At 31.6% G+C, this 13,159-nt stretch overlaps 1 protein-coding gene across 3 annotated transcripts in view; it reads left to right on the top strand.

Moving 5' to 3' along the window:
• The window catches only part of Cxxc4 (CXXC finger protein 4), a 28,238-nt gene extending 15,300 nt beyond the window's left edge, over positions 1-12,938 (top strand). For all 3 annotated transcript variants that reach the window (XM_048813683.1, XM_048813681.1, XM_048813682.1), the window contains one exon: positions 8,922-12,938. In XM_048813683.1, coding sequence (XP_048669640.1) covers positions 8,922-8,966 — 45 coding nt within the window. In that variant the 3' untranslated portion in view covers positions 8,967-12,938. The remainder of the gene's footprint in view (positions 1-8,921) is intronic.
• Positions 12,939-13,159: the final 221 nt, after the last annotated feature.

Below are 13,159 nucleotides of genomic sequence, written 5' to 3'. Positions count from 1 at the left end.
AGGGAGGGAGAAGGGAGGGAGGAGGGAGGGAAGAGGGAGGGAGGAGGGAGGAGAAAGGGAGGGAAGGAGGAAGAAAGAAAGGAAGAGAGGACAGAAGGATGGAAGGAACAAACACAGGCAGGAAAAAGAATTGCTATAGACTTAAGGGAACTCAGGAAGGAGGAGTATGTTGGCAGATAGGATTGTCATGCTCCACGTCAGTCTTGAGTCTCCTTTCAATAAAATGAGTACTAATAGTTAATTCCTCAAATTTATAAAAAAAAAAGATGTCATGGATCTGGGTTTAGATCTGCTGGAGCAACTCAGTATTGTTTCTTTTCATTTTCCATAGTAGAAATACTAGTTTCAGGGCAACTAACCAGCTTTTCTCTTCTTAAAAAAAAATAATTAATAATAATTCTCAGCTGGGTATATGGCACATGCCTGTAATCCCATTGGCTCAGGAGGCTGGATCAAGAGGATCACCAGTTCAAAACCAGCCTCAGCAATTTAGTGAGACCCTGTCTCAAAATAAAAAAAAAATAAAAGGGCTGGGGATGTGGGTCAGTGCTTAAGCACCCCTCGTGCCAAAAAATAATAAAATAAAATAAATAAACAAATAAACAAAAAATTGTCTTTAGGAATAATTCCCAAATCTGCATTTAGAAACATAGAAAGGCCATGATGGCAAAACTAATTCTCAAAATTAATGAGGATGTTTAGGGAGACAGAGGTTAACCCACATTCATAAACAACTACTTGTTCAAAAATATTAGTGTAATTTTTAAGTGGTTATAAGGAGAATTACTTGAAAAATACAAAATTGAACACAGAAAATATTCCAAAAAATGATGATGAAAGGAATATTAATTATTGTACCTTATAAACTCTATGTCTCGAAAAAGTTGGGCTTATTAATTTATTTGATAGTGAACATGACAATGTTTGCACAGAGTTGGAGCACATGATACTCATGGGAAAAGAGGTAGGCTGTGAAAATTTCCTGAGGATAAATTAGAATCTGAGTATTTAAGAATGTGTTCTAGCACATGATAAGCTGTTACCTTGCTAGTGGGGAATGCTTTATAGTACATATCCTCTCAATAAGGGTAGATGAACCAAAATGTGTTTCTAAAGAGCTAAGAAACAGGAAAAAACTTGAAAATTTTTAGATCAAAGTCATTGTTGACTTTAGATTTTATTACTGGTAAAGATTGTTAAGGAAAAAATCCAAAAAAGTCAAAGTGAGAGTGATTATGAATAGGAGGATTCTGTGTGATGGCCAGTAGTTCAAAGAGAGAGAGGAGGGGAGAGAGAGAGGGAGGGAGGAAACAAAGAAATGAAAGAAGACTCCAACAGCTGCATATTATTCTTAGAAATGTAGTTTTAAACAAGTACATTAGTTTGATGATAACATCTAATTGGTTGAAATGTTTGGAGTTAATGTTCTCTGAATTCCTCTTAGTACTTCATGGACATAAAACATCTAGTGCTTTCTAGGCTGGGTCTATCCTGGTAGCTGGATACTCATCAGAAAACATTGTGAAAAAAATGAAATTTAGTAACTACAACCAAAATGTTTCTCGACTTAGCCGGAGAGAACATTTTTCTATTAAACTTATCATTTTCACGTTTCTATAATATTAAAAAAAATAAATATTCTCAAATCTGTAATAAGGACAAGAAGGCTTATACTTTAAATTACTTATGGGTGTTACATGTAACCCTTGTTTTTTAGTTGAATAAAAATTAGAGGCTATCCAAAGCAGAGCTTTAATATTCAGGTTATTACCTCAGTATTTTTTAAGTGACCTCACATTTTCTCATGTTATATAAATATTTCTTCTCTTTAATACAAGAGCAATAGAGTTTAGAGCTCACTGACTATAATCAGAACTAATCAGAATTTTTAAAATTGTTGAACAACTTTGTTCTGTTTTTCAGTAGCTAGTTACCAATGATTTCACTTACAGGTGGTGTTGCATTCAACAGAAATTATTAGAGTTACTTCAAGGGAAGATTGAATTAATAAACTTTTATATACACACATAGATATTCAAATACACACAGATTCAGATTCTGTAACCAAATGTATTTATATGTATGTGCATACACATGAAATATAAACACATGAATATTCTCTGTTTAGGTCATTCTAGACAGTGTAAGTATAGATTTTATAAGCCTAATTTTTGCTTTTTGATCTCAAGTTTACTTTGAATTTCCTTTCACACTCCCTCTTACATATTAGGTTAAAAATAACTTTATATATATATATATATCATTGAAAAAATTTCCTTTTTGCTTACCATGCTATGATCATATTATAGTTTATTTTTATATGTACAGAAGTATTTTTTAGTCACTAAACTACCCATTTATATTACAGCAAATTGTGTTATTAGTTGCGATGATGTTGTTTGAAGTATTTCTATGAAATCTAATTGGCACATAATTATACACAGCATTACTCAGGAGACTTACCTAAAGGAACTGGTTATATTAGATACTAGGACCAAAAGTGGGTGGCTTTCTGGGTCCCTTCTAAACTAGTGTACATCCTGGTGCTAGTCAGTTGTTCACTTTCTTATTAATTCAGGACCACCCCATATACACATTTTCCTTTAGACAGCTGTTTTCCTTTAGACAGCTGTTTTCCTAACTGGCTCTACTAATATTCAGACTCAACGCCTTCACAGCATGATTTATAAACTCACCTTTCTTTTTTGCCTTCTAAAGTCTTGGGATCTCAGTGGTGATTGTGAGGGTGGTCGTAGCAGTGTAGGAGAGGACAGAGGGGACGAGATTCATTGACATTAACAGGAGCAGCATCCAATAGAGAATAGATGGCAATGAAAAGGCCATTGCTATTTCTTCACAATTAATCACAGAAATCTTGGCCACAAATGTCAATGGGAGACCAAAAAAGTGGAATGCTTCTTATAATTATATTTAAGGTCTTCAAAAAATTGAGTCATAAAAATTTATCCAGTTACTTACTTAGTGCTATGGTATTTAGATAGTGCTATGGTATTCCTGTTAGTGCTGATATGATTGCTGGCTTTAGCTCACATCTAAATAATGGCCAAAATAAGGTTTGTTTATAACAAGGATTTGTAGTTTCATGATATGCAAATCTGAATTATTGGAAAAATTATTATGGTGTTATATATATCATGTACACAATATGGGTATTTGACAGGGCAGAAGAACAAAGTGAGGTATAATTTAAAAGATAGAAACTATATTTATATCAATCAACAAAGCTTTAAATCAAGTATTAATATAAAGCTTTTTAATAATAATAATAATAATAATAATATAAATTATTGGGCTGTGTTTTGTTTTGTTTTTAGTACCAGGTATTGAACCCAGGAGCACTTAACCACTGAGTCACATTCCTAACCCTTTTTATTTATTTATTTATTTATTTATTTTCAGACAGGGTCTCACTAAGTAGCTTAGGGCCTGGATAAGTTGCTGAGGGTGGGCTCAAAATTGCATTCCTCCTGCTCAGCCTCCCAAGCTACTGGATTACACCATATCTGGCTTTGTGATTATCATAAATTAATAATTCTCTCATACTTAATGACCTTTGCTATACCAGTGCTTTCTAATAACTCTATTAGACTGATTTTTATAATACATTATTTAAAAGTAAGATTTAGGAAAATTTTTCTGCTAGATTTTTTTGAGGATATGCCCACCTTTGCTAGGTTTTTATATAATAATCATTAATTATTCAAATATTTCTATTAATGTGCATTCATTTATATTAATGTGTATATTCATGTTCACAAATTGTATATGTAACACATTGTCTCAAGTTTCTTCAAGTAGCTTTTGAAATTTTGTCAGTAAGAAGGGCAAAGAACCAATGTAACAATAATTTTGCATTTTTATAAATCAAATCAGGAAAAAAGTAGTTTTCTCACTATCAGAAATCTTTTTGGCATTTGTTCATCCAAAAAATTCCCAAAGTTTGAAAGTTTTATAAGAAGTCAGGAAAAAACAATAAGGCAGCTAAAGGAAAACAATAGCACCTATTATTATCTTTTGTCATATTTATAATTTTAGTTGGAAAAAATCATGCCTCACATCATTATTTGAGAATCAAAAATGATTTATTTGTGTTTCTTTAACTCATAGTAAATGGGAAAATAGAAAAATATCTTTTGAATAGTGTAATAATGGTACCACAATACTAATTTTCACATGGAATTTACTGTATTAGAGCCATCTGTTTTATAGTAAAATTCTGAGGGTCTGGATGATTCTCTGAAATTTTTGGATTAGGAAGTATATTAAAAATATTGGAAATATACATATATACACACACACACATATATATATATATATATATATATATATATATATATATAAATAAAACTTTAGTTGTAGAAATTCTAATGTTATAGTCATCTCAACTTAAAATTTAATGCATTCTGAGACAAATTTCAGCATCAAGAATTCTTTAATTTGTTCTTAGAAACTATAGGTCTAACTTTATTAAAAGTGATTAGTTTTAAGTGCAGTCTTGTGAATTCTACTATTCTTAGAAATGTAGTTTTAAACATGTAGATAGGAATGACCAATTATTTTATTCTCATACTTACTGAGTTATAGATGCCTAATTGTTAGCTGTTAGTAGCTGAGTTCTTATTAGATGTGATGTAAATTACTTACAAGAAAATGTAGATGCACTCTTGATCCGAAGGTACCACGGTCCTCATGATTGCTTATCAGGCACCAAAAAACAAAAACAAACAAACAAACAAACAAACAAAAAAAACATTCTTAAACTGGCAGTTTTGAGGATTTTTAATGATTTTAGGCTGATTGATTATTTATTGCTGATTTAACAAAAATCAAACAAATTATTTCTACCAAAAACATTAACAATTTTTGTATATTTTTTAAAAAGTAAATGTAAAAATTATATTTGGGCTTGGATCATACCATTCTTTTATTCAAGAAAATTCCCTTGCTTTAGAAAGTTATTTAGGGGAGAAACAGAAGATATTCTTTTAAGCTTGAAGGTCATTTTGTATCTGGTCTGTGTGTGGATAAATTCTGTGGATTACCATGCTTTATAGCAGTCCCAAAAGGAAAGGGGGTTGGGGGGCTGCAGGTTTCTCCACAGCCTCCTGGGAGCGAGGCTGCTGTTTCTTGATGTTTGCACCTGCATGAGCAGTGAAGGCTGTCTTAAACAATGCCTATCAACTCTATTCTATTCTTTACCTCCCTCCCCCCTTCTCTTCTAGGGAAATCTGGCTTTCCTGTCACTCAGGATAACTATCCCCTGCAAGCATCACTGAGATCCAGAAAGTCACTGTAATCTCATCAAGAGTGTGATTCCCCAGCTGGGACTTTGAATTTATATAACCTGAAGGTAGCTGGTCAGGCCACTTAATCTCCCATGTTGTTGTGCTGAGCCCCCAAACCATTTAAAATAGTCCTCTTACAAAGATGACCTCATTAGTTGACAGAATTAGTGAAGATGTGCCCCAAAATTTGTAGAGTAACTTATAATTGAACCCAATATTTCACCTATGAATACAGTGTTGCTTTACTCTGCTTGACTAAAAGAACTCAGTCCAGACCTCAAGTAAATTTCTAGTGAGCATAATGAAAATTGGGTAGAAGGTAATACATTGGTTTTGTGTAGCTTCTCAGATTCTAAAGAGTTTTGCTATTTTTATAACCTTGAAATGAAACTGTTAGGGAAACTGTTTTATAAATTTCTGGTGAATACCCTGATAATTTGTTCCAATTAATGCACTGGTGATTTTCCTAATTTTTCTCACATATTTTATTTTAGGTGATTTCCCAATTAATCACTTTAGGTTTTATGACCTTAAAGATCTCAACATAAAGGAAAAATAATTCTTCAAGTGTGCATCACTACTTACCTTCTCACTTCTGCAATGAATTGTCACTATATCATAGTCCACAGTAATATCACAAAAGAGCACCACTGAGATACTATTTTATGACACATTATTTTTGCATGAAAACCTATGCTCTGCTTTCCTCATACTTGCATTGTTTAATTTTTGGTAATACCAAGCATTGAGAAACGGTTATCTTTTCCTTTACAACAATGACCTTTGACACTGGGTAGAATTTTATAAGCTTGCTTTTTAAAAATATTGCAAATAAAATTGAGTATTAGAAAGGGGCACAGTAAGAACAAAAAAATCATAAAGGAGATTTTTAAAGTATCCTAGATTTTTAAAATCTAGTGTATCTAAACATAAGGACTTCGACTTATTTAAAAAATCTACTTCATATATTTTTTCTGTTTGTCTTCATAAACATATATGTTTATCAAGATACAAGATTACATAAGTATATATTTATAATCTTGTTTCCAGTTGGCATCTGAGAGTAAGTTGGCATCACTGCTATACATATACACATAAATGTGAATATATATGAATATATATGCACATGTTTATTTTTCATATGTGAAACCATAGATCTATAATTGCATGGATATACTTGGATCTGATTTATCTTGTTAAAAATGACTACATTTATATAAGTGTGCATACTTATACAAAATTTATTCTTAGTTGGCATCAGCCAGCAAGTTAGCATCTGGTATAAACTTTGAAGTTTTCATTTACTACATATGTGTGTGTGTGTGTGTGTGTGTGTGTGTGTATAAAATACGAATATTAGAGTGGGTATGTTATGTTTCTTATTACTTTGTGTAACTCTTTAGTAATGATTAAATAAATATAATCACAATATATAATTGTGACTTTTCAATTCAAAGGTTAATTTGGAAAAGTAGTAAAGAAATTTTTCTCACCAACTATATTCAGTGATGAGAATCCAGGTGTACACAGTGAAGTGGAGGGGCGAAAATCAATTAAATGATCAGGATAAAGAATAAAATATTAATAAAATCTACCTTACTTTCACAAGAATAGTAGACATTTCTGTGCTTTGAAAAGACACTTCACAAGTTGAAGTTTTCATATATTTGCAAACTTAAACTTGAGCTCAATAAATTGCATATCATTAATTTATTCTTTTTTAAAAATGTTTTTAGTTATAAATGAACACAATACTCTTATTTTATTTATATATTTTATGTGGTGCTGAGGATCGAAACCAGTACCTCACATGTGCTAGACAAGCACTCTGTCACTGAGTCACAATCTCAGTCCCTTATTAATTTATTCTTAATACATTCATTTTGAAATTTGTTTTGGTCATGAGGACAATTTTTTTAATTGTTTTTTGTGCATATAGTGGAAAGCAGATTTACTTTCCAAAATGCTTATTTAATTTGTTTAAATTTCTAATTACATCTTAATTAATATACTTTAGTTTTAGATGACATTATTACAATAGGCAAATGTTAACCAAACAACTCATATGAGACAGTAAATAAAAGCTAACCCCAATTATCAAAGCATTTGTAGTAGAATTTTTCATGTAGTTTCTGAAATACAAGATCAAGTGCTATTAACATTAAGATGTCTATGGCAAGGTGTGTTTATGTGTGTATGTGTGTATTGTCATGATTTTATATATATTCTCTCAATATTGTATATATTCTCTCAATATTTGGCAACATTTAATATATCAATTTATATTCTTCTTTTTAACAGCCATCTTATAATTTTCACAGACTTGTCAGACTGGTCTGAGGAATAAACCAATTGTTTCATTTGCCTCTATAGGAAAATATACCCATGGCTTGTTCCTTATATACCTTCATTACTAATGTGATTATTTTATGTATATCATTAGAATGCATGCAAATAGAATAGGTTAAGGCATTTTAAAGATGAATTATGGAAATATTAATATACAGAAGAAAACTAGGTTCAACTACCAATTTATTTAACAAAAAAACACAACTCATATTACAAATAATCTTTTGTTGGAAGGATTATTTATACTTTCAGTGCAAGATTGTTATTCTTTTGCACAATCTTTTCTAGTTTTTTCCTTTTTTTTATGGTACAAAAGTGTAGTCAAGCTCCAGTGAGTATCATTAGTCAGTATCAGTTTGCTTCATATACATCAATTTGTTGAAAGTATAGACACTCACTTCAGTGATATGTCAGTATAGTTATCATTAGATTTTTAGCATTTAGTAATTGATAATGATACAGGTAATACTGTTGTGATAATTTTTGTTATCCAGCTGTAAAAGAAATTATCCAGAATAAAGAGTTACTTCACTGAATTCTGACATTAGCCTTATATAGATTGCATACATATGTATATATTGTGATTTTGTACATAAAAAAAACAGTGATTTAAATTTAAATTTAAATTTTTGGTCACATCTTAACTAGTATGGTTAAAGGTAGAGTAATTCAATTATAGTCATTTTATCTGCTTTTAATGTGTATTTGTCACACATTAAAGACCACATGCACGGCTGATTATCTTTTGAAATAGAAAAATAATTAAATGAAGAACCATCAAGAAAAATGATTAATGTCAAAGGTTAACTAACAAAAATGAATCCTTTCCTATTCCATGATGGGTTTGTGCCATCTGCATGTATGTTATCCTGACAGTAAGATGATCCACTCAAAATTATACAGGCATCCTGCAAGGTAGATGAAGGTTTTAAGTATATATGTTGGCCAGTCTTTCTATTTTTGGTTAATAGCTCGAACTTTTCCTTTATTTTAATTGCTATACCTATTCCAGGCCTTATTTCCTATATTTCTAAAGACCAACATATTTTAATCATTATTTCAGTTAATTAGCATTAAGCTTAATATTCTGATTTTCCTAATGTGCTAAGATTGAACATTTCTTTTTTATTAGATGTTGAAATATACAAGTCATTATGTTGTGTATATTGCTGACTAAAAATATTGCTGGAGTGTAAAGGAGAAAAATCTAATTTTATATTGGCATAGAAAGAAAGCTTAACTTGTTTTCTTGCTCTTTTTTTATAGAGAACACCTGTTCCCAGCGCTGAAGCATTCCGATGGTTCTTTTAAAGTAGTAGTATATCTTATTTTCAAGGCATTTGGAAATGAAGGGCAAACTAATGTCTTGTTTTAAGAAACTGCTTAGTCCATCATTGAAGAAAATATCCAGAAATTATTTTCATTTTATGTATAGGGGTTTCTTCAAAAAAATAAAAAAGAGGAAAAGAAAAAGAAAAAAAGACATAAAAGTAATGTGGGAGCTTGGGGAATTGGCCAGTCTATTTCCTTTCAATACACTGATTCTTTCTTTGATGTAATTTAGATATACTAGTGAAGTTGTTGTCTATTTTGAAAGTGGCTGTAAAAAATAAGTTTGGGTAAACCCCTGCTGTAAAATCATGTATCTTTGCAAAGTACATATCTATACTTCATTTTCAAATATATGTGTTTCAGTACTGTAAACTGTACAGATAGCAGCTTGTATTTTGTGTGTTTAGACACAAGGAGACAATCATGTCTGAGCATCTATGGAGATTAACAGTTTGTACACAACAGTATGGTTCTGCAAGTTAAATCTGGAGCAATAAATTTTAGCTTTAAATATTTTTTGCCAGTTGTTTCTAGAAGCAGCGACATCACTGGCACTGTTTTGCCATGCATCTTTCCGTAGAGACTCGATGCCAAGTTTTACAAGACTAAGAGAACGATGCATCCAGCAATGACCTTCAGTTGTATTGTTGTAAGAGGGGAAGATGTTATGAAAGTTTCAATTAATCTTTTGAGCACTATATTAGAGTAGTGGTTATGCACTTGCATTGCTTACAAACGAGCTGTACAGAAGGGTATACCTCCCAAATACTTAGTGTAGTTGACTTGTCTTGGGTTGCACTGTAAAGCGGAGTACTCAGAGTAGTTGGAAAAATGCAGAATCAGTTGTATAATTTTTTTATTAAAAAAAAAAGAACACCCAGTGTTTTCTAGGCTAAAGTATAAAGTGTCAGATCTTAGGTGGAGAAATCCATGACTGATTTTTTTTTTTTTAACCAGCCAAACATGGGCTGTGTATGTTTTTGTCCTTGTTTATTTTTTGCTCTTTAAAAAAAAATTTCTAGGAAAAATAAAAAACTTAATAAAGAATACCCACATGTTTTAAGTCCATGTGTGATATCAAATGGGGAGTTTTGTCTTAACAGTCGAATACATTGAGGCCAGCCTTGAGGCATAGCTGGATTTAAGTTAGAAAGAGACACATTTATGAAATGAGGCATTTTGTCTCTATCTTCCTGTCTCATAGTCTCCCAGTTGGACCAATGGTCTTTCCCTGGTCACACAGTGGAATGCTTCATTGCTACCATTCCCATTCCTGTTACTGGATCCTTTCATTCCTGAGACGGCAGGGTCTGGGGAATTTCATAAATGCAAGCCAGCCCCTACAACCCCCCTCAAAAAAATTGAATGCTTCATAATATCTGGGCTACCTTTGAATGTAGGATTTGGTTTTCTTGTGACAGACTTATTATGGCTGTCTCATTAGGACAAACATTATTTGCATTTTATTTTTTGGCTAGACAATAAAAGTTATTTTCATTTTCAGGAATAAAACTTAGTTTAGTAAAAATATATAGAATATGTAATTGCCATGTTATTGCAGCTTCTTTGTTCTTCACACACTAGCTGGTTATTTTAGCCCACTATATCCATGAGCCTATTGAAACATGTTAGAAAATGAATCAGAAGAAGAAAAATAACTTGAGAGAGTAATGGAGAAGTAAGGAGTTTAACTGTAAAGTTTTGGAAGGACTAGCAGGTGAATATTTTAAAAAATCTAGTTGTAGTTTTGAATGGGAAAAGATAACACAGAGAAGATGTTTTTAAAAAAGCAGAAGGAGCACTTCACTATTAGAACACTTTGAGGAAGAGTGGCTAAGGCACATACAAATGCCAATGTAAAAAACAAATGTGACTTAACTTGCCTAGAGTACCAATACATGGTCTGCAGTTGTGGCCACAATGCATTTTTGAGGACAATTCATTATGTATTACACCCATTTATGTTTAGAGAAGAGAATTAAATAATCACAAGCTAAAATGTGCTGTATATTAATTTCACAATAACTTTCTACTTAATGTATATTCCTTTGATGGTTTCTAGTTAGAATTTATATTTCTGCTATAGGACCAATGGGAGCTATATGAGTTCTTTCTTGTTCCATTTTTATGTTATTTTCTTTTACAGTATTTTTGTTTACCAATTTGCTAATTAACTACAAGTAAGTGAGAACTTACTTTCACACTTGAAGGGAAACTTGCCTTGTTTTTTGTAAAATGACTATTATAAAAATGAAACAAACTTCTATTCAGGTTTTATTAGGCATACAATAACATAAAGATCTCATAGCAATGTAATAACAGTCTAAAATACATTCTGTATTGCATGTCCTGATGTGTTTTTATTTGTCTGCTTTTTTAAAGAACTAATGAATCTGTATATTGTAAAGTGTGGTGTTTTACATGTCAGTTCACTTTTTTAATGAAAGAAAATCTGTTGATTACTGAAATGGAACAGTGTAGCTTTTCTTTAATTTCTTTATATTTTTATTCTTGATATTGTTCTTTCAATCACCCACTTTCTGTTTTTATGTAATCTCTATTTATATAATGTAGGATGCATATAAAGTTCTCATTGGTGATGTTGAAGAAAAGATATTACTCTCTGGACTCCCTCTAGCATTCCTCTCCCTATGTCCACATACCAAGAACTTGTAGAACATATCATTATAATCTTAAGGCAGTAACTTGAAGGTTTACACTTTTCATTATCCTAAAATACCAATGAAATGTAACTTTTAAAATGTTCTCACTCTGTGTTTCATATTCAGTATCAAGAAAATTCAGAACATTGCAATCAGAATATAGATTGTGTAGATTATAAAACTTTAAAAGAACATATCAGATAAAGCTAAAAACACTTTGTAAGAGAGGTACACAGACACAGGGTCTTGTCTTCTTGAGGAGATGCCATATCCTGGCAGCATCCTGGGGGAGCTTGGGAAATACTTGGGTACATGGTGTAGTGAGCAGATGTCCTTTTCAACTGTCACTGGGTAACCAAATATCAGAGAATGTCATAATGTGAACCTCTCTTATCCCAGAACTTCAGAGCAAAGTGACTTTCTAAGCGACTCTGCTTGTCTGGTGGCATATTCAGAAAGTAGTAATATAGCCATCCTTGGGAGACAAAATAGTAGTAGTCTTTACCCCAGTGTAAGCATATATAAAAATATCTCCTGGTTGCCTAATCTCTAACACTCAACTTTCTTCTTCTAAACACGTTCATAGGGAGTAAGAGATGATGGGCTTATTATGAATTAAATAATCACTAAAAGAAAAGAATATTCCCTTCTTTTCTTTCAGAACCCCGGCATGCAAGTTGTGCAATTAATGCTAAAGCATATAAAGTCTTTAAGCTGGTAGTATCTGTAATCAAATAATGAAAAAAGGAAAGCAGTTAAATGAACTCACTATTCAGGGTCAAATATGTTCAGCAAAAAGCTGTAGTGGGTCTTTGATCATGGTTAGATTCATAGTGATATCAAACAGTTGGTTCTCATGTAACAGCTAAATGTTTCAGATTTTGTTTTTATTAAATTTGGCATTTCACACTGAGATCTGTATTCCTAGTGAATAAAAGACAGCTACTGTGTTAGGAGGGATTCCATTTTCACAATTGCAAAATAGATATTTCAGGAACATGGGCCACAAAATGTACTCCTTTCACAGTGTTCTCCTATTCTGAACTGTGCAGTTATCTATTAAATTTTCTAATAGATATTTGTGTAAGGTGTATGTATGCTTGTGCAATTATTTAAAAAAGCAGTTTTGGAAAACAGTGTATTTATTAAAGAAAATCACTTATGGGGCATGTACAAAACTGTAAAAAAAAAAAAAAAAAGACTTAAAAAAATCACTTCAATTTGCCCAGTAAAGTTGTTTTTGTGAAATTTCTGTGTTGTTGAATAAAGGACTTTAGTATTCAAAATATCTCTATTTTCCATGAACAAATTTTTATTTGTGGGATTTTAAGCAATGAACATACGATCTTGAAGATCTAGTTTTTGTTTATGACAAAAAAGTTCATAATTCTACACTTGCTCTTATGTCAGTGAAATGAATGCTGTGTATAAATCTTTTATAAGGTATGCCAGTGATGTTCATTTTTTTGCTTTTTTAATATATTCTTTCCTTTTTGAGTGAAGAAAGGA

The sequence above is a fragment of the Marmota marmota genome, unplaced genomic scaffold (assembly GCF_001458135.2).
Source record: "Marmota marmota marmota unplaced genomic scaffold, marMar, whole genome shotgun sequence".
In the NCBI taxonomy this organism is placed as follows: domain Eukaryota; kingdom Metazoa; phylum Chordata; class Mammalia; order Rodentia; family Sciuridae; genus Marmota; species Marmota marmota.
The sequence above is the reverse complement of the archived record's forward strand: the minus strand, read 5'-3'. Positions and strand labels throughout refer to the sequence as shown.